We start from the raw sequence: 22,931 nt of genomic DNA on the forward strand, positions 1-22,931 counted from the left end.
AGATTTGCTCATTTCATGAATGTGGGGGGTGAGAAAAGAGAGAAATGATCATTCTAAGGATTTTGCTTTTGGAAACTAGAAGAAGGGGTCTGCATGTAACTGAGAGGAGATTTCTGAAGGAGTAAGTTGGGTGTGTGCTAGGCGAATTCTAGGAGTTGACACTGGCCAGTAAATAAATATCTCATAGGAGAAATGAAGAGGGCGGTTGGCCATGCTGACCTGGAGGTCAGGAAATGTTAGATATGTAAATCTGGGTGTTAAACATTTTACTTACCATTTTAGCTTTGTGTTCTATTTCATTTGTTTCTCTTCTTGATTTCTTAGAGTTTATTCTGTTACTCTAACGTCCTTATTTGTATATTTGTTCTATTCTCTTTCCTAATACAAACATTTAAAGTTATAAGTATCTCTGTATGAATTGCTTTAGTTCTGTCTAGTTCATTAATTTTGATATTTTATACTTTCATAGCTATTCAGTTTAAGAATTTTCTCACTTTCTTTTTATCTCTTTTTGGAAGAAGAGACACCTATTTAGTTGTTTTTAAAGATTTTTCCAACACATTTTGGTTTAAATTATTCTAAGCTAATTGTATTGTGAACAGAGAAAATGGTCCAAATGATATTAGTTTTATAGATTGTATCAAGTTTTTTTTCCTGGACATTAACTTTCTTTAAATGCTATACACGTGCATGAAAATAATTCATGTTTTCCCATTTTATAATTTTATAATTTTATAAATTTATAATTTTAGTATATGTGCTGCCAAAGCGAGCACTTGCTAGATATAATTTTAAATGTGTTTGTTATGTTGTATTTTTATTTTGGTGGTTCGAGTCCCCATTTTTCCAGGTATTTCGGTTTGCCCAGCTCATCAGGTATTAAGAGGTATGTAAAAATCTTATGGTGGGAGATCTGAAATTTCTCTGTTTATTAATCAATGATTGCTCTGCATACTTGAAAGGCTTGGATATTAGGCACATTTACATTTAGAATCATATCTTCTCGATGAGCTATTTCTTATTGTGTAACATTTTGGGGGGACTGGGTATTGGATCCAGGAACTTCAAACTGAGATACATCCTTGACTCATTTTCATTTCTGTTTCCATTCTGAGACAGGTCCTCACGAGGTCACTAAGTTTCTCAGGCTGGGCTGAAACTTGCAATCCTCCCGCCTCAGACTCCCAGAGCGCTGGGATTACAGGTGTGCACCGTTACACTCAGGTCTATAACAGTCGTTTCTATGTCTCCAGCGTGCTTATGCTTTGGACGTCTATTTTATCTAGTAAATAAAAAAGCTTTATTGCCTTCAGTAGTATTTGCATGTACATCTTTTCTCATTCTATAATTTTTGAAACTTTCTGGTTTTAGGTGGTTTTTTTTGTAAATATTATATAGCTAGATTTGTTGAATTCACTGTAGTTATCTTTAATTTGATAATTCAATTAGCTTATATTCATTACTATTAAGGATTTAATTTTTATACATTATTTGATGCTGTCTATTCCAATTTTCTGTATTTCACTTTTTATCTCCTCTTATTTTTGGTTTGTTTGGAATTTTTTTTATCATATTGCTTTGTTCCCTTCTATTGGATATTACTTTTAATTATCTTAGATGAATATTGATTAAATTTAAAAAGCTTAAAGTAGATTGTTACCCTCTTTCTATAACACAAACTCTGACCTTTGCCATTCTATCTTGAATTACATGTAATTATTGCCCAGACATTCTCTCATCTTTTTTTTTCCTATTTCAAATTAGATTTCATAGTTTGTATAGAATCAATAATTGCTCAGCTTGACTTTTGAGGTGCGACTGAAAGATACAAGAAATGGTTAAATTTAAAATGACAGGAAAAGACACACTGCCATTAATCCTCTTCAAAATCCTCCTCCCAGCTTTCAACACACTGCTCGCATCACTGCTGCCACTTTCTGAAGCGGTTCTGGAAGGGCTCTTTCAGGAGTGCTCACAGATGCACTGCTGTGGATGCATCCATGTCCCGATTAACAAACATCTCTCTTTCGCGGTAATTTTGGCCATGAGCCAGGCGTGGTATAGTGCCTGATCTGGTGAAGGATGCGGATGAGGACACCCCGCAATGTTTCTGCGAGCCTGACCTTTCGCTGGGTGACGCTCCACAGCACCATCCCCCGTAGTTTTGATCCCAGCTTGTGAAGACACAAAAGAGGGCTTCTAGAACTGCTTCAGAAAGTGGCGAGAACAACGGGACAAGTGCGGTTGAAGTGGAGGGGAGAACTTTGAGGGGCATTAATGGCAAAGAGTCTTTTATTGTAATAAACGGAAGCATTCACAGTAACGTTGATCGCCTCCTGGATACTTGGTGTTTGGGGATCACCATCCCATCTTGCATTTCAGAGTTTTCTCATGAAACTGCCTCCCTCATCTTTTAGGGTACCCTTTAGAATTTGCTTGTGTGTGGTTCAGTGAGAAGAAGGATTTTGCTTTTCTGAAAATATCTTTGCTCAGGCTTTGTTCTTGAGAGAGTTTTGCTGGATTTACAATTCTCGGCAGGTTGTGATTTCTCTCATTATATTTAGGATATTATTCCACCATTTCTTGACTTCCATTGTTGCTATTTGATAATTCATTTGTAAATGTGTCATTCCTTAAGATAATTTTTTCTTTTGGGCCACTTTTTAGGTCTTTGTTTTATGTTTGGTATTCTGTAGTTTTATTCTGATGTTTCTGAATTGTAGATTCCTTTATATTTACTTTGATTATGTTGTGTTTCTTATATCTGAGCAATCATTTTTTACCCTTATATTGTAGGGGTCATTAAAATTTTATTGCACGTTTCAGTGGAATGAAATGTCTCCTGGTGGTAACATTTTTCTGGGTCTGTAGTTACCTATTCTCTCTCTTGTCTTTCACTGATGGCCTCTTGTCTAGAACACAACTGTTACTTAGTGTCCTCATTTTCAAACTTTGGCCATTTTTGTTTTTATACACTCTCAAGCCTATTTCATGAAGGAACACTGCTTTATTCAATTGTCTTTTGGTGGGATTTAAGTTGAAAAAGCTCATTTCCACTTGTGTTCTGTATTCTATGTGCTTAGGTGCTTATAAAGTCTCTGTTGTTGAGAAACAACTGTCCACGTATACATATTAAACTGCAACAGCGGGGGCATGGGGTGTAGCTCAGTGGTAGAGCTCTTGCCTAGCATGTACAAGGCCCTGGGTTCCATCTTCATCACTGCAAAAACAACCAAAAAGCAAATAGCAACGTTCACACCCAAATTTCAGCACAATCACATCCCATGTTTCCATGTGTGAATTTATATTTCTTCACAAGGAAAGACATACAGTCCATATTGAGCTAGTTTGTAGAAATGATGAGCAACAACAAGCAACACTGCAAAATACATTGTTTTGAAGTGCTGCTCTAAGACTTACAGGTTGAGCATTGCTTTGGACCATGAGAGGAGGAACTTAAATCTATGGTAACTCTCTTTCGTTATAACCTGCTTATAATTCATTAGGAGATAACATATAAGAATAAAATAAAGAGCACATTCCAGAGTTATTGTTGAGGCCTTCTGGAAAAGGTTTAACAATAGTTATTTATTGCTAACACAATGGATAGTTTTTTGTTACAATTTGTAGCATTTCCTTTATAATTGGATTTCTTCCACTAACCAAATTTTCCCAAATAATTTCTAGTATTCTCAAAGTTTAGGTGTAGCATAAGAAAATAAACAAATAGGAGCAATGCATTTTAAAAAGAATTTATGCTTAGGGGAAGGTGTAATATAATATTTTAATGTGAATTCAAGCAAGATTCATGACACATTCCTAAACCAGATCTATCGGTTACAATATTCAGGTTCTATCAGTAATTTTAGTATTTACTTCATGTATTAAATCTTTTAAATATAAGGAGTAGATGACACAAATCTCATTGTAATTTTTGTCACAACAGGCTGTTGTAGTCTGGGGTTTTAGAACAGGCTTACATGAGATTAGATTAGGTTCTATGTCACTGATTCTGGTCATTACTCTATTTACCACATGGTCATTGGCTTTTAACTATCAGTGAAACTGCCAACAGCTCATTTTACTTTATTTACATTGGTTCTGAAACTCCACTTGATGGAAGACTAACTTGGAAGCTAGTCAAAATAAGGTTGAATTTATAGATTTTCAAGGAGAGTGGAACCACCTGCTATTTTCACTGCTTTTAGAGCCTCTTATAACCAGATGGCTGAAGCCAGAAAGTGAATCTTAAATTCAGTATTACATTCAAATAATCTTCTTCCCTGATAAAATGTTGTATTTCACCCTCATCCCAGTTTAGTAAGACATTTATAGCTACTTGGGATTCTAGAGCTGTAGAGATTCTCAAAATTGGAATATTTTACAATTTGCAAGTATTATATATGTATTTTTACCTTTCTAGGAAATGTTGAGGATAGTAAACACAATTCTAGCAAAAAAAATTTAGCTTTAAGAGGAAACAAAGAACATTTAAGTGTCAATTTTCAGTAAAGGAGATACAAGGAAAAATAATATTTAAAACGTATACTTACCCAATTCTTTCTAAAATCTTCCCATTTGAAATAAATATGACATCATGCTTTACAGTAGAACTTTAAAAGTATTTTAATTACATTTAAACAGTTGTAAAGGAGCACTTTTGGAGTTATAAAATTTCCAGAATTCATATCTTCTTCCAAATCTGCTCCCTCTAATTTGAATTTAGGGGTACACTTCTTTTCCAAGTGCTTTTTGGGCAGCGTGTATAAGTCAGAGTACACAGTGTTTTATTCGACTCAGAAGCATCTTAATGGACATAACATTGGCACATCAATGTAACTTTTCTAAATTTGAAGTGTGTGTGCATGTGTGTGTATGTGTGTGTGTGTGTGTGTTTCTGGAACAACCTTTATTTTCTGAATTATGTGTTCTTACTGTTTAAAATGCGTAGTGTTTAATATCACATACACAAAAGAAGTATGTTCCACTGCACTCCCTCTTAAGGCCTCCCACTTCCACCTCTGTTCTACAGATTGTGAATCCCATTTGTGCAAATGAGGTGAGACAGGCATGTACACAGTAGAGACTATCTGTGGGGATTGCCTCTTTTCTCTGATTAATGCTTTTTCAGGGGATAGTTTAACTTCTTAGAGCTTTGAAATTGCATTCTTTAGAGTTCATCTCTTAAACTGTGAACAAATGTTTGCTGAAATATATGTACAAAATACCATTGTATCGAGTTTTTTTTTTTTAAACTCAATTCTTTCAAAAGCCCCACTGTTAGTCTATGTTCCGTTGTTACAACAAAATGCCTGAAGCTGGATCCTTCAGAAGGAAGAGAGGTCTATTTAGATCACAGTTTTATAGTCTGAAGGTCCACAATTGGAGGCCACCCTGGTTGAGCCACTGGTAACCTCTCCTCTCTCAGTTACATCACAACATAACAGAGGGCATCTCATTGGGAGTACACATGAAAGGGAAAGATCACATGGTGAGACAGGGAGCAAGGGAGATTCAGTGGCCAGGTTTGCTCTTTGTCTAACAATTCATTCTAGTGGGAAGTAACTGGAGCCTAGTTTCTTCCCAGGGCATGACCTCATGACATAATGATTTCTTCCCTGGCCTCATCTCTTAAAGATTCCACCACTTTTTGACATTGCCACTCTGAAGATCAAGCTCCCAATGCAAGGGCCTGTGGAAGACTCATTTCAAAACATGGCCACGCAGTCCTGTTAAGTTGTAATGATTTGCTCATATAACAAATTAGAAAAGAAGGAATTGGACAGTAAACACTGGGTAGATTTTTAGTAGAAGCCACACCTCTTGTATCTCACTATAGAAAATTTCTCCTCATTGTTTCCCAGGGTATTGGAGTTTATGAGTATGAGATTCACAAACACGCTTCCTGACAATCTTACACTCAAGAGAAACTTTAGTTTACTAGTTTGTGTGCATGTGTAATATAAAGCAAACAAGAAAGGAGATGATTTATAATGGAAGAGAAAATGGTACCAGATGTGCTTTGTAATAAAAATACATCCTCCATTTCTCAAAATAACTGTATGTTCAGAAGCACACTTGCTGATGTATTGTCTGGAACAAAAATATGATGCAAAAAAATCTATAACCATATGCAAATAGAAGTGTTCGCAGATTGGATTATCCACCATTATAGAATTTGACCCCTTTCTTAATAAAAATATAGATGCAATACAGTTGTTTAGATTGCATCATATTCAAATGAGTTAGCTTTCATATTAACCTAGAGAAAATTAGTTAAGAGAATGAATTGGTGCCCAGAAGATTCCTTTCTTTTAAGACTTCTGAAATAGATTTTGAAATCACAAAAAATATATTTTGGAGTTAGAGCTCAATCCCAATGTAGTTCACAAATGATGATTGAAAACACTTGTACTTTCATGGTTTAAGATTAAAATACTGAAATGCACTCAACAATTAGCAGACCATAAAATTTTCTCAGCATAGTGTAAGGTTAATGTAAGGACTGTGTTATGAAAAATTTACTCAATAAAGGCCAACATTATATAAAACCAGCTCACTCTATTTTGGTCTCAGTAGAACTTCGTTACAAGCAAAGCTCACTAACATGCTATTACAATATTGCTTTATCTCTAGTTATTTACCTTTAGTGTGAGACTAGTGGAAAATGAAATTTTATCACAGTGGTACTCTGAAACATTTTCACTTTGGTATCTCGAGGAAATAAAATACATCTCATTGTATAGAGATTACATCTCTACAAGAGTATTTTAATGTACATAAGGAGTATTAAAGAAATTCAGTAGTAGAAGAAATTCAGCAGTACAGTAAGCTAAATGAAGATTCTGATGGCTAAGGGGAAACCTTGACTTTTAATTTTCAGTGAACAAAAATCTAAAATGACAACCACCAGGACATTTCAAGGTCAGTTTCTACTAGAAAGCAAGCAAGCAAACAAATATCTCCAAACAATACCAGCTATTAAACTTGCTGTTTACCTAATTAGAATGTGGAGTTTACAGTGACATCTTTTTAGATTTAACACTTTCATTCATGAGTCATAGAGTGCAACTGCACGTTGTATATATACATCTTTACTGTTACTTCTATAAATTGATTCCTGACGTAGTGATTTCAAACACACTGGAGAAACTGAACCTTACACCCCTACGTAGCACAATGTTTCACTCTCTTTTCATGCTAATCTGTCTTGTTTCCCATTGGCCTCTTCCCTGGTATTTTGGTGCAGAAACCAACTGCTTTAAAAGTAAACTATTTAGGTTATGATCATATCAAAATTAAACATTATGTTTTAGTCATGCATATGAACAATATAATTATTAAAAATGAACATTATTGAAAGTACATTCATTATCAAGAGAAGGGAAGAAGTAGGGTAGAAGGAAGAATTGAGAGAAACGAAATGACCACTAATTACTTGACTACGCATTTCCATAAGATATGAAATATTGAGCTGAGGCTGTAGCTCAGTAGTAGAACACATGTCTAGCATGCACAGGGCCCAGGGTTCCAGTCCCAGTAACACACACACGAACACAAAGACATAAAACATTTACCATGCAACTAATTTCCTGACATCATTCTGTTGGAGAAACAGAATTAAATTAGGGAATACCTTGTTCAGTGCAGCAGTCAGCTCATTGTTTTTGTTTAGTAAGAAGCACATTACAGTAACCTATGATGAAAATATTTTTCCTATGTCAATGTAGACTACTATTCCATGATGTAAAGTTTTCTCCATTACAGTATTTTATTGTTTTGAAAACATCTACAGAGTAAAAAATGAAAAATCCAATCAATTTACTTGGTAATTATTATGGTGCTGCAATAATTATTTAGAATAGAATCTAGGAAATGTAGCCTTAAGGAAGGAATCATGTTTTATTTAAACTGACCAAAGTTTTAACCATTCTAGGTAAGCAAGTAGACAGATCACAGACAAATTAAAAAGATCTTATAAATCTAGAAACCCATATAATCCTGTCTCAGAGTTCTGTCACAGGAGAGGAAGTGGCTCAACAACAAAAGCATTTGGGGTATAACTGACATTCTTTACTTGTATTTTTCAGGTGTCATCATAATCCAACATGTCACATCACCATCTCCCATTTTCTTATTTAAATTTACAAAAATTGTATATATTTATGTGTATAAGATGATGCTCATGAACACACACACAGACATTCATGAATGGCTAAATCAAAGTAATTACCATGTCCACACTGTCACAGACCATTTTCTTCATTAAGCAATGATCATACATGTTCCACATCTTCCCAACACCATACATGAGTCCTGTCTCCTCTCTCTCTTGCTTAGCATCTAAGCTTCTCTCCCCATTAACTCTCTTCTTTCTTTATGCATTAAGACCAAGCCTCTATGTAAGTTAACTGTCTGTGTCTCATCCAATGACAATCCTTTTCCTTCGTTGAGTAGGAGGAAGGAATTTGAACAGGTACAGGGATAAAGGAAGCCTCTACACGCTAGCAAGTAAACATTTCTTGATATATCACAAGAAAATGTCTTATTGTAAAATAGACAGGTGAAGCCGTCTTTTATGCCTTAACATAATCTCACCAATATGTGTTCCTGAGATAGGCAGCCATATAAAATGTGTATCAGTAGAAGAATTCATGGTTACAACAATTCATTGTATCTTTAGTATTTCTCAAATGAGAAAACAGTTAAAGCTCAGGTGATGATAGATTGCTGATCACAATTTCTGAAGTAGGAAGAGGCAGCCTCTTATTTTTTAACAGGAATATCTCTGATATTTGTCTCCTACCATTTTGGTAAATGGTACTGTTTATTTTGGGAACTTCCATTACAGATTTTAACAAATACAATTTTAATTTTTGTTTCTAGATAAAATGAGAGAGAGATGGGATTCACTGATTAACCAAAATTGAAGAAAGCAATGAATTTAGAACTGTACTGTCATGTAATCCCAGCACTCGGGAGGCTGAGGAAGGAGGATCGCTGTGAGTTCGAGACCAGCCTGGGCTACATAGTGAGTTCCAGGTCAGTCTCACTACATAGTGAGACCCTGTCTCAAAAACAAACAAACAAAAAAGAACTCTAGTGTCAGATGGTACTTGACAACAGGTAACTGAGGCTCATTTCTATTGGTAACTTTTCTGAAGATTCACAGAAAGTTAATTCAACAACTAACTCAGCAGTTTGAGCCAGTTTTCTCAAATGAGAAAGGAGTTTATATTAGTAAGATTACTCAGGGTGGGGATGCAATACCAGACACTTGGGACTTACAGGAAGAGAGTTTTAAGTTGCTTCCTGGTTTAGGGATTCAATCTATAGTCAACTAGCTCCAAGCCAGAAATACAGTGAAAGGGCCTGGTAAGGCAAAGCTTCTTAGTTCATGGGGAAACAGCAAGCAGAGCAGTTAAATAATGTAGCAGAAGAACTGCTGAGGGCCCACAAGATAGTACCCAAGGTCAGACGTCCATGATATACCCAAGAGCATGCTTTACTAATCTTATTCCAGTGAGGTTGAAAATAAAGATTAATGGTTACAGAGCTAAATCACAGATAAAATATAGTTTACAAATATAAATATCATATATAAAATATATACATTTAAATACTCTATAACAAGGGGACAGTGTATCTAGGATATAAAATATATGAATATAATAACATAGTGAATTTAGTGTCCCCCTATTTTTCCAACATTTGTCACGAGGGCAGATGGCAGATTTTTAGCAACTTAAATTTACTCCAAAATCACCCAGATTAAAAACAGTTAAAAATAAAATTCCTGGAGGCAGCACAGTGAAATGGAAAAATGTCAGATGTGCTCACTGAAGATGTGATTTCAAGTGCTGACCCTACCAGTTACCCTGTGTGACCTTGGGTAGGCGCAGTACTCAATGTTTCTTTCATCCCCAAATTCTTATGTTGAGATCCAAACGCATAGGTGACGATATTAAGAGGTGAGGTCTTTACAAGATGATCAAATCCGAAGGTGCCACCTTCATGACTGTGATTAGAGCCCTTATGAAAAAGTCTCCAGAGATCTTGCTCATACCTTCCAGCATATAGAGACACAGTAAAGTGTCATCTATGAGATATAAAATGCGTCCTCACCATACTCTAATCTCTAGTTTGACATTGGACTTCCCAGCCTCTGGAACCACAAGAAATAAATTTCTACTGTTCAGAAGCTACTCTGTTAACGGCACTTTGTTGTAACAGCCCAAATGGACTAAGAGAGTGGTGTTTTTCATCACCTTCTGTGAACTTCAGTTTCTTCATCCGTATAAAGGAGGATGAACTAGAAACGAGGGTCTTTTATCATGAGAGAAGTGATACTACAAAAGAAAATTATCTTAAACTTTCCCTGCGTTCTTAAAGAAACTAAGTCAGTATGACCTAATCGATTCTAGGTGGCCGAGGGTCACCTCACATTGACTATGTGATGTAGTAGGCGGCTGCTGAGTTTCCAGGGTACCTTGGTCCCCACATCAGGTGGCCCCAGCTTGCTCCAAGTCTGTAAGAATTGAGTGTGCGTGTGCATGCACGTGTGCACATGCTTTTGAGTTTTCATATATTCAGCTGTTGTTTATTGATGTTGTTGCTATCTACTTATAAGTTACTGCCTTATTTTTAATATATTTATATAGGAGCACATATACTTTCCTCTAGAGTAGCTTGCAATTTCCTAAAAAACAGCAGCAAAAGAAGTTTTGGTTTGACTGATGTACACGGGAGGTAGTTTTACACTCTAATCTACAAGAGTTCAAAATCAATCTCCCGAGCTACAATTACAAGTCTCTTGCCTTTGGCTTCATTCTCTGAGGAGAGGAGGGCAGCTGTTAAAGTCCCTTTTCCTTAAGGACATCTGCACGGGCCTACTTATTGTATCATTAGAGGATCTTCTTTTCCCATAGCCTGAAGAATCTAAACGTTTACTCATGCATCATATTTTCCAAATGATTAAACTTTGTTATTATAGTAATTCTGTAAATCTTTTTCAGTGATGCCATTGAGCTGTCTGGTTTCAGAACTGAAATTGTAGTTTCATAATAAGAGATTTGTCATTTCTATGAATGTTTTGGTTAATTTGTCTTAAAATGATATTACCAATTAATCTTACTTGCATTTTACTAAAAGTTAATTAAATAAGAGAGTTTAAACATTTAACCAAAGGTTGCTAAATTAGTAGTATCAAAAAGCCATATTCTTTCTATTTGCACCGAGTTACTAAAGAAAAATAATTCATTTATACCCACATTTTTGTGTATGATGTATCTCATACACACACACACACACACACAAACACACTTTCAATGGAAATAAATGTGAGCTTTGGAACCAGAAGGATTTTTCTATGAATTACTTACAAGGCTTGTTAGGAGTGGTTTAAATTCTTCCCACCGACTGAGGTTGTTGTTTGGAATCAAGCTGCAATTTAAAGTAAAAGATTTCCCCTCTTGCTTTCTTTCCAGTGTACCATCTTTGCAGGTCCCCTCCTACCATGCTGAAATGTGTAAGGTGAATGCATGAGTGGTTGGTGTCCATCTTTCTATAAACCCTGGGCACTGGCAGGCAGTACTTGGATTATGTCTGCATTCTGCATATCTCCTTTAAAAGAACACAGCTGAAACAACTGGCAAAATTTAATCTGTTCTATCACTTATTAAAAATCGTGGATCTCGCCTCGCTTGATTTGTGCACATGGATGAAACCACAGCCCTCTCCTCTGCTGCTGTAGTCAGCAGCACTTCACACACTGGAGTTTCTACTCTGAAATCCCAAGGCAGACTATGTAGCAGAAAAAATAAGCATAAATGTTAATTTCTCAAGTCCTATTCTTTCTCCAACTCTTTCCTAGTTCTTGTGACATAGCTTAGGAGAACAATTTGTTCCCTTTTCTACTCTCTTATCCAACATCTGTAAGAATTGGATGAATATTGCAAGTAGTGTTCCAGAAATAGTGCAGACGACTACAAAGAAATAACTGAAAATACACATAAAAATTAGAAGCTGTTATTAAAGTACAGGGAAAAACCCCTCACTTTTATAAAATGCAAACCAAAGCAACATCTTAGATACATACATCCTTTATAGGTAAACATTGCTGAGAGACCAAAATTACCTAGAGAGGATGGGAAATTTTTCAAAATAATATGAAGGATATTGGTAAATGAAGAACATCTTATTGTATTAGGATAAACTTCCAGTAATTCATTTGGGTTGTTAGGATAAATTCCCATAAGTGTAAAAGTGTGATTACTAAACATATAGCTAAAAGGTAATGTTGTATAACTGCACATTTCCCGTTATACTTTCCATGTAATCTTAAAAATTGTGTTCTCCGTGTGTGGACATCACATATATGGTGGAAATAGTGGTACTGATAGTTAAGATATTTAAGCCAAATATTTGAGTTGTTACTCTGGAGTAAGGAAATTGACTTACACAATTGTTTGCAATTAAGGCCCAAATAAGTGCGGCATAAATTGGGGTTTCTCCTGTGTTTGCCAATTTTTGACAGCTGTCACTTTACAGATATGGTCACTTTATCTAAGTATCACAAGCCCCGCATTAGTATCTTCAGAAAATAGACTGTGAAAGCTGCAGTTTCACTGTCCCAAATCAATTACTGCATTCTTAGACTTGCATTTGTGGGCACTGAGGCAGCCAGTGGGGGTGAGCATCAATTTGAGTCCAGCGTCATATGTAACAGGAGACAAAGATGAAAAGTGTTTTCTGCTTAATGGGTTGGTATTAAGTAGGTGGGAATGGCTTCTAATTAGTCAACAATTGCTGTATTTCCCAGTTTCCCTCCTCTCCCTCCTCCTGTCGGTCACCAGCTGCCAATCTGCCCCCATTTTTTTTTTTTTTTAGTTGGAGTTCATTGCTCACTGCAGTGAAAGCCTTTGTTTAAGAAAGAGGGCTCCCAGGGTCTCAGCTGCCTGGGTACAGCTTGCTGCTTAGGATGAGTAGCAACTGTCAGTTTATTTTATCTCAACCTTTTCATCATTTTGCTGAAACTGATCGACTGAACCCACCTGAGAGACCTGAGGATTCAGAACCTGCAAGTCATTAGCTGGCACTGCATACCCTTTCACGGCAGAGCAAGTCAACTGAGCGCTTCCTCCAACACCGTCCACCTTAACCCAATGCTCCCTCGTGAACACAGAACAATTCTGTCCCCTTTCGGTTTTTGAAGTGGAATTGATGGGGGATGATTCCTTTGATGCACAGTCATATAAGTCAGAATATTTTGCTTTGGCCAAGGAATGAGGAGAGAGCCGAGTGACAAGCTCTGCTTCAGTGATCTCACTTCCATGGAGGATGTTGTTCCACCCTCAGTAAAAGTGAATTTGAAATTGTGAAATATTTTTACAAAGTGACTTTATAACATCAGGTATTAAGCCCCGCTCTTCACCCAAGCCAGATTGGAGCCTGATTTTGCGGCCACGAGACTCATAATGTAGCCTCTGTCTTCTGGGGTCTCTTGTGTTTCATTTTAAAATCGAATAGAGAGAAAACAATTCCCATACACATTAACGATACTTTGAAAAATTCCTTTTTAGGGAGGGCATCCAATGTCTTGTGTTCACGGTGCATCTAAACAGAATGCAATGAGAAAACCCCACTGTTGCCACAGTGGAGAATAATGCTCAGTAGAAATGAATGACACGCAGAGTGACACTATTGCCATGTGCTACTTAGACCTGTGGGTTGTGAATCTGGGGTATTTATCCAGCATTCAACACTGGCAGGGAGGCTGCTGGGGAAGTAAGATGCTGGAACCATCTGGAGGGGGAAGGAAATGTAGCTGAGTAGAATATTTTAGATAAATTATGAAATGACAAATATTGATGAAGGGTTGGGATTAGGGAGGACAAGCATCCAAAAAACTTTTGTCTTGATTTTAAAATAGATATTTAGAGGAAAAAAACATAGATATATTAAATAAAAGCACTGATTTGATGTTTCCCATATTTCACATATGAATTAAAATAATGCTCAGCAGTACTGATATGGCTAAGAAATATTATGATTTAAAAAACTTTTATAGATATCTTATTGAGGTGTAAAATGTTGCACATACTTAATGTATACAACGTGATGAATTTGGAATGAAGGACATGTTTCCTTGTGACCCACTAAAGAAATTTACCTATTTTAAAGATATATCACAAAATGGATTCATATTGAGGATATACTCCTAAGTGAAATAAATAAGTCACACGTGTAAATACCGAATAGCTTCTCTGGTGTGAAAAACTATAATAGTACATAAAATCCTAATGAGATAATTGACCATGTGACATAGGAAGAAAAGGGCTAAAGGTGTAGGGAAAGTGGGAAGGGCAAGGGAAAGGTAATAAGGAAAAAGAAAAAAAATAGGAGAAAATGAAAAAATGGAAATAAAGTGTTTGTAAATAGGGAGGAGAGGAGGGGGTGAAGGGAGGGCAGGGACAAGGGGAAAAAATGAGAACCAAGACCTGTCATGTAAAGGTACAAGATCCCAATGATGAATGTAACTGTACTGTATAACTAAAATGTACCAATAAACTCAGTGAGGAAAAACAAAAAGATATATCACATACTAATGAGGAAAACTTGGCCTTGCATTATCACTTGAAATATTGAGAAAGAAACTTAACAATAATGCCCACAGACCAGAATTAACTGGTGAGCTTGTTAAAAGCAGACTCTCAAGTCCTGTCAGAAGAAATCAAGATTCAGTAATTCTGAGGGGCCTACGATATACATTTATAATAACTCCACCCTCATAATTTTGGCACAAGTCGTCCTTGCCTTGCACTTTGAGAAACTGCCTCAGGCTCACTGTGAAGTTTGATTTTCCAGAGGATATCTGAAAATACTTACAAAGAATTAGAAAATGCAGCAGAATACCTCACATCGCCATTGAATATTTCTAACTTCAATGCCATTTTTTCTTCATGAGAATCTCTTAAAATTTCTCTATGGTCATTAAAAAAATGAAATAGCCTACATTGGATTAGAACATAACAGAAAAATACCACAGTACTTTTCAGATGGTATGGTATTTTGCCAAACTCTTGATTCAACTTGTATTCTATCTCACAAGGCAAAATACATTTCTTATTTTAGATTCCTTTTTAAAAAAGTTTTAATTGAGTTTATTGGTACATTTTAGGTATACAGTACAGTTACATTCATCATTGGAATCTTGTACCTTTACATGACAGGTCTTGGTTCTCATTTTTTCCCCTTGTCCCTGCCTTCCCTTCACGCCCTCTTTCCCTCCCTGTTTACAAACACTTTATTTCCATTTTTTCATTTTCTCCTATTTTTTCTTTTTCCTTATTCACTTTCCCCTGCCCTTCCCACTTTCACTATGCCTTTAGCCCTTTTCTTCCTATTTCACACTGTCAATTATCTCAGCAGGATCTTATGTACTACTATAGTTTATTCACACCAGAGAAACTATTCGGTATTTATCTATGTGTGACTTATTTATTTCACTTAGGAGTATATCCTCAAAATGTATTCATTTTCCTACGAATGAATGAAATTTTTCAGTCTTTATGGCTGAGTAGTATTCTATTTTATAGAAAAACCACATCTTCTTTATCCAGTTTCCAACTGATGGGAAAATGGGCTGTTTCCAAGTTTTACCTATTACAAACCGTGCCGCTATAAATATAGGTGCACATATATCACTGTGATATGATTCTTTTAGTTCTTTTGGAAAGATACCCAGCAGAGGGATGGCTGGATCAGATGGAACCTCTAGTCCCAGCTCTTTGAGGTATCTCCATATTGATTTCCATAGTGGTTGCACCAATCTGCACTCCCACCAACAATGGAGAAGGGTTCCTTTCTCCCCACAACCTCGCCAACATTTGTTATTGTGTGATTTTTTGATAGCAGCCATTCTTTGTGGGATGAGGTGGAACTGCATCTCTCGAATGACCAGTAATGTGGAACATTCTAATAAAAAGGTCATTGTATTGCAAACTATTCTTCATATAGCAGCCAAAGTGATTTTTTTGAAAAGTTAATTAGAGTTCTCTTCTCAGACTTCAGTGAAAAATTTTCCTCACAATTGGAATAAAATCCAAAGTCACGACCAAGGCTTGGAAGCTCTAAAGTGGCTGACTGCCCTCACATCCCTGTTTTTACATCTCCTTCAATTTGCTTGAACCATTTTAGTCTTTTTGTTGTTACTTAAATAAGCCTTGCTTTTCATCTTCTCTCCACCCTTTCAAATGTTCACAGGCCTTGCTTCCCCATTTCAGTCACCTTTCTCTTGACCAGCTTCCTGGCCCCTTCTGTTTAAAATAACCCTCTGCAAATTCAGTCTTTTTCTATCCACTTACACTGCTTTATTTTTTTTTTCTTCAGGCAGTTAGCACTATTTCTAGAAGCTTCCTGCCCAGCGTCTGTTTTCAGACTTAGGAAATTTCCTACTCTCTACATTCAGGTGGGAAGTTGAGACTTGTTCTCATTGTAGGTGTTGAAAGAATGATACTCATTTTCCCACTTTGCCTTGCAGCTGTGGTGGGGTCCTGGGAGCCAGGCTCCACCAATCAGTTGCGTGCACGCTAGACTTTGCATTGGGAATGGGAAGCAGGGCTGTGCAGAATCCAACCTGATGAAGCACAGACTCAGGCAGGATTTTATATCGTACAGCTCCTTCAATAGATGCCATGAAAAGCAATTAATGCCAATTTGTATGCACTGCTAATTGTTTTTTTTCTGGATATTTTCTGCTATAGTATAAATGTGGCTCCTTTTTTGTGGGGGGGCAGTTCTTTTATATCCATGCTGCTACGTTTTAATAAACATTTATGAAGACTTTGGTTGGCATCCGTATGCTTATATCATAATTACTGAATTATAGTTTTGTTTGGGTCTATGTTTGAATATGGAATGTTTCATTTATGGATATTTTAAATTTGCTTTAATTCATGGTTTGGCCTTTCTCTCTTCTTCAAATTGATGTGCAAAGAAATCAAGAAGAGATCTTGAAGAGCAATAGGGAGGTTTTGGTCTGATATATTTACCCCTTATAAATTGCATTGATACTTGGAAGACAACCCGTTAGAAAGCTGATGTTTAAAAGAAAAAAGCAGAAAAATTTCTATGTTACATATGGAAAGTGACAGAATTATTCATAATTATCTATACAATTACACTTGCACATGCTTGAAAAATTTTAGCCAGGAATGCTTAATAACATTTGCATGGTTAAATGAGACAGCAGAAATAACTGGAACGGCCTTGGGGCATGGTCATCTATTTAAGCATCCACTTGAATTTTCAACATAATTAGTCATATAATTCGGTGCCTAAACTTAGTAGATTCATGTAAGTAATTATAAATTATTAAAAAGTCGTGCTCGTAATGTTTTGTTTTCTATTTCCTGCCAATCAAATTAGGAAGGGATGTACTATATTCACATTTTATCATATACATTTTCAAATAAGACTACAAAGTAAGGCCTTAGATGTAGGTGAGTGGACAAATGAACTCATTTAGATGAGAGGTACTTAATGTAGCTCTTTGGACATCTATATTTTTAAGCAGTAGTCCTATGATCAAATCATGACATCAGTCTATTCATCTGTGCTTAAGATTTCTCTAAAAAAATGGTTTCTTTTGCTTACATTATATATAACACAAATAAGTTTTATATTGTAATAGAGAAAATTAATGCCTAAAGGTTGGACATAATAACTTTCCTTTATACAGTGTATTTCTCTATTTCCATAATCCTGTTAGTGTGTGATGGTAAAACCTTAGCCCAGAAAGTTCTGAATAGTATAGATATTAATCTCAAAATTTGATGATAGTTATTTTGACCCAGATTTCCTGGCTTTTCTTAACTAATCCTCTTCTTCCCTATTGATTTTGAAGTTTTATTTCATTTATTTTGTCCATTTTTGTTTTTAATATCTGAATTTAAAACATGTGGAGACTTGAAAATTGTGTATTCCTTCCCAGGACAGAACAACTTTTTAAAATGCTGAACTAATTTTCCTTTGGTAAGAGTGCAGAATATATGTTATTAAGCCATTGATACAATGAAATGCACAGTTTTAATTCAGTGATATCAGATTCAATAAAGGCTAAAGTTAACTGGTCTTTGTCACTTTTAGATGCCCAATTCCAGGATAGAGGCTTATAAATCCAGTTTGTTGAAGGCATAGCACTTAAATGAAATAACATTAGTTTTCCCTGTATACTGACAAGTCCAATGTTGTTTACCTTAAAAGGAATAATGAAAGACCATGCATTTGCCTAAAAAAAATTTTTTTTCTGGTACTGAAGATTGAACTCAGGACTTTGCACTTGTGAGGCAGGTGGTGGAACCACTGAGCTAAATCCCCAGCCCCATGCTTAAAATTTTTGATTGAAGGTTAGAATGAAATAAAAGGAAGAAAGAAATCTGAATACAGTGCAGTGTTAAAGGATTTCAGAGTGGTGAATATTGGTTAGTGTTTTTAATATTTATTTCATTGCTACAAACTTCAGACAGTTCAGAAGGTAAATATGTTCAAGTATATTTATGGTGATTCAGAGATTTATTTCAGGAAGGTCAAGACACTGATCAGGAAAGAGTGGCATTAAAATTAAAAAATATACTTCTATTTCTTCTCATGAGATTCTTGCCCAATTTTTTTCTATATCGAGTACACTGTGTTCATCTCCAAGAGACAGACACAATCCATGAAAAATGAAATATATTTACAGAGGTTACTATTCAAGTCAGACATCACTTATGAGGCACTGTAAGTAATTTCTAAAAAGAATATTTGTCATGAAAAGAATCTAGATTATAGAACATTCACTCTGATCTAGGGTTGAAAAATACAAGGAAGACAAAGTAAAAGGATTTAAAGAAAAGTGAATTCAGGGATCACGAATACATATATATTTTAAAAATTCCAAATCGGGGAAAGTTTGCAAAGAAAGAAGCTAGCAAAATTCGTGACTTCAATATGTTAATACCATGGCATATCACTTTCTTTTTCAGAAGAAAGTTTATGAATCAATAATTAACTACCATACATTCTAGCAGAGTCTTACCAAGGAAGGGTGAAATACAAATAGAAGAGGATATTTTTGCCTTCAGATTCAATCAGTGGTAGAAAGCATTTAGCTACATTAGTATATTTATCCATGACTGCAAATAACAGTTCACAACTACCACCAAAGAGGAGGTGATATCCCTTATTGGAAATGAAATAAATATAAATATGTGAAAACGATTTCTATAGAACTTCAAACCCCAGCCTTCTGCTGATAGAATCCCGGAATTTACTGGAGTTTTCTATGGTTCAGCCATCCAACATACTCTTCATGAACTTCTCAAACTACTAATTAAAGACAAAACTGAAATAAAATCAGATTAGAGAAACCCAGCTATATTTTTCTTGGAAGGGGTGAGTTCAGCGTGCATGGAAAGTTAAGACTGGTAACATCATCCGCTACCAAGAACTGTGAGCAGAATCTGAAAGAAGCATAGTTTTTGTCTGAGCAATCAAGAATTCTCTTTTATTGAACCAAGGCAGCAGATAGAGAAGGAGATTTTCAGAGGGAGAGGGAAAAAAAAAAAAAAGAAAGAAAAAGAAAAAGGAAAACGATCTTTCAACCCAAGGGATCTAGTGCTACATTATTATTTCCCAACGAAGTAAATATTAGCTTCTGAAGAAAATGCATGATGGGTGGTGAACTGTGTACAAGTGAGGAAATTTGAAATTCAGGCTCAAATTCTGCTGTCTTTTTTTCTTTAAAATTTAGTTATAATTAAATATTGTTCTGTCATTTTCAGCACATTTCCCCTGTGGAAATGTGCAGAAGCCACTAGATTCTCTAGTCCTTTTCTAGATATTAGAGATACACTTGCATAATCTAGTAAGATTTAAATACATTTCGCAGAAAAGGTATATATCCTTTTTACACAATTTTTGAAGCCAGTATGGAGTATATAGAGAATATATTGTATCTTTATTTTATTTTTTATTTTTTGGTTTTTTGAGACAGGGTCTCACTATGTAGTTGAGACTGACCTGGAACTCACTATGTAGCCCAGGTTGGTTTCGAACTCACAGCGATCCTCCTGCCTCAGCCTCCAAATGCTGGGATTACAGGCATGTGCCACCACACCCGGCCTCATATTATATCTTTATATTCCCCTAGTCTCTTCAATCTTATTTTCTGTGATTAAAAATAGAAGTAAAAAAATATTTTGAGGATTTCTGCCTCTCAAAATAAAATCACAGGCTGTCATATAGCCTATAAACGTACTTTGTAAACTGTCATAAAGGGAAACGGTTGGCTCAGTTCCCCCTCAGATGGGAGCCATTTTGAAGTACTCTGGAGATTTTGGAGTCAGGGAGGGTTAAAGAAAGTTGAGGGAACAAACAGCTTGAAGATCTCAGTGTTCTGTGTCCATGCAAAGCCCTCTGCAGGTAGGCATTAGTTTGCAGGGCACCTGCTCTCCACATGGAGATTTAGTGGCCCAGGACACTTCAGTCTTGTAGCTCCATCATTTTTAGTAAGACTTTCGCCATGATCACCACAGCAGGGGAAGAGACTGCTGCTAGGTCTCCGGTGGGCTTGAACAGGCTTCAACCCAGAAGTGGCTTCTGCCGAAAGCCCACTGGCCAAGATTAGTGACGAAGTCCTGGCCAGCTGTAAGTCACTGAGAAGTGCATGTTTCCATGCACTCAGAAGAGGAAAGAACCAGATACTCAAAAGATACTCAAAATACTCATACTCCTACCTCCTGAAGCAATGGTTACTGAACCCTGAAATTATAAACACTAATTGTACATGCTTATGAAGAGAGGAGAGAGAACTGAGGTCCCATTAGATTAATCAGAGTGATTTATCATTTAAAAAATTCTAATCATCCTTTTTTAAAATCTTTACTAAAAGGTTTAGATTCATACTGAAGAAAAAATTAACTTTGAAATTCAGGACTAGTTTACAGAAATGGAATTTAAAGACAGATATCTAGATTTTACAATACTGATCCAGGTGTTCGGCTCATAACTCACAATTATCTTGCTGCCCTTTGCCTGAATGACTTCAACAGTTTACTAATTCTGGCCATAGGTAATCTCCCAATGTTTAAAAACCTCCAAATTGCTCTGAGTAGGTTAAAAACTTTTCAGGCATAATATGGCAACACTCAATTCAGTCAGATTGGTTTCTCTTACAAACCTCAATATATAACTTCAAGACTCTGAAGGAATGGCTGTTCTCACTAGGAATGGAATGAAGTCAGAGGAGGGTTAAGTAAGAACGTGAGGTATTTTTACAGTTTAATGAGAATATCATATTTTTGAGACACTGTCAATGCTTTAAAAGTATTCAATAAACTTTGGATGCAAAAAGTGGGTTATTCAACAAATCCCACTCTTCAGCTTTCTGAGCACTACTGTACACCAGCCACTGTGATTGCTGCTAGGGCTGCAACAATAGTCACAGTTGCTCTTCTGTGCTAGACAATGGCCAGTGTTCCTTGGCATTTTATTTTAGAGTAGTATTAGCTGAAAGTAACAAATGAGCAAATAAAAACTTAAATAAAAGTGGCTTAGGAAATAAGAAAGATTGGGAGTTGAAGGTATGTTGGTCAATGGAGACAAAATTTCAGTTAGGTGGAATAAATTTAGAGATCTACTGTACCACAAGGTGACTAGTAAATAACAGTAGGTTGTACTTTGAAAAGCACGAAGCAGATTTTAAGTGTTCCAGCTGCAGACACCCCCCCCCAAAAAAAAACAAAAACAAAAAACTCTGTGAGGTAATGCATATTCTCATTAGCTCATTCTTTCTTTGTTTTTGTTTTTGGAACCAGGGATTGAACTCGAGTCCTTGTGCTTGCAAGGCAGGCCACCGAACCGCTGAGCTAAATCCCTGGCCCCATTAGCTCATTCTGTAATATACACATATTTCAAAACATCCTGCTGTATACAATACATTTGAATAATTTTCATTTGTCAATTAAAAATAATAAATCGGGGAATTTATCTTCCATATAAAGAGATGGTAATTATAAGGTTGGTTAATTTAGTGTCCAAGGAAGTCACTAAACATCTCGATCCTTCTACACTTCCTTCCTGCCATCTAAGCACTTTGATAGCTTAGTTGTGAGCTGGCTACAGGAGCCCCAGGCCTCACACCTTCACATATAAACATTTAAACCAGGCAAAAGGAAATCTCCCTGCACTCTGTTCCTTTTTAAGAATGAAAGAAGCAACTATTGTGGCTTGAATCTTAAAAATCCTCTAAGGGCTCATATGTTAATAGCTGTGTTCTCAGGCTGTGGTGCCACAGGGAGCTAGTGGGCCCTGTAGGAGGTGGGGCCTAACAGAGGGAAGTCAGGTCACTGGGCTTGCCCTGGAAAGGAAGACACAACCTACAACCCCTTCTCTCTTCTTGCCTCCTGACCACTATGAGACAAGCAGCCTTCTTTGCCACATTCAACCACGTTAGGATGCTCTGTCTCGCCACAGACCCAAAAGCAACTGGCCAACTCTGAAATGGTAGGCCAAGATAAACTTCTTTTTAAGATGCATATGTCAGGTGTTTGTCTCAGTGAGAGAAATTTGATTAATGCAAAAACTTTCCCAGGAATTTCTCTGCTTTTCTTCTCCTGTATTATTAATTAGAATTATGTCACTTTTTACAGAACTATGTCTCTGTTTATAGCAGTCATCTGCTAAGTGTGATGAGGTCACAGCAACTGGCTTTTACAACAAGAGATGGAAAAAGGCTTTACCTCCCCTAGGAATATGGCAACTTGTGGGAAAAGAATGTAGTAAGATTCTTTCACTAGTGTTGAATGTTCAGAAGTTGAATGTTATGGTTTGGATCTAGAATGTCTACCTTCAAAGCTTCATGTATTCAGAAGTGGAGCTTTGAGAAGGTG

General features: G+C 36.2%; 1 protein-coding gene across 9 annotated transcripts in view; it reads right to left on the reverse strand.

Annotated features, from left to right (window-relative positions):
- The window catches only part of Ttc29 (tetratricopeptide repeat domain 29), a 210,947-nt gene that overhangs the window by 44,864 nt on the left and 143,152 nt on the right, over positions 1–22,931 (reverse strand). The window contains exon 11 of one of the 9 annotated variants that reach the window (XM_019205534.2): positions 11,409–11,442. The exons of the other annotated variants lie outside the window; for them this stretch is intronic. Coding sequence (XP_019061079.1) covers positions 11,438–11,442 — 5 coding nt within the window. The 3' untranslated portion in view covers positions 11,409–11,437. Of the gene's footprint in view, positions 1–11,408; positions 11,443–22,931 lie in introns of those variants that run through there. 9 annotated transcript variants of the gene reach the window in all.

The sequence above is a fragment of the Fukomys damarensis genome, unplaced genomic scaffold (assembly GCF_012274545.1).
Source record: "Fukomys damarensis isolate Sample0158 unplaced genomic scaffold, DMR_v1.0_HiC HiC_scaffold_38, whole genome shotgun sequence".
Lineage (NCBI taxonomy): Eukaryota > Metazoa > Chordata > Mammalia > Rodentia > Bathyergidae > Fukomys > Fukomys damarensis.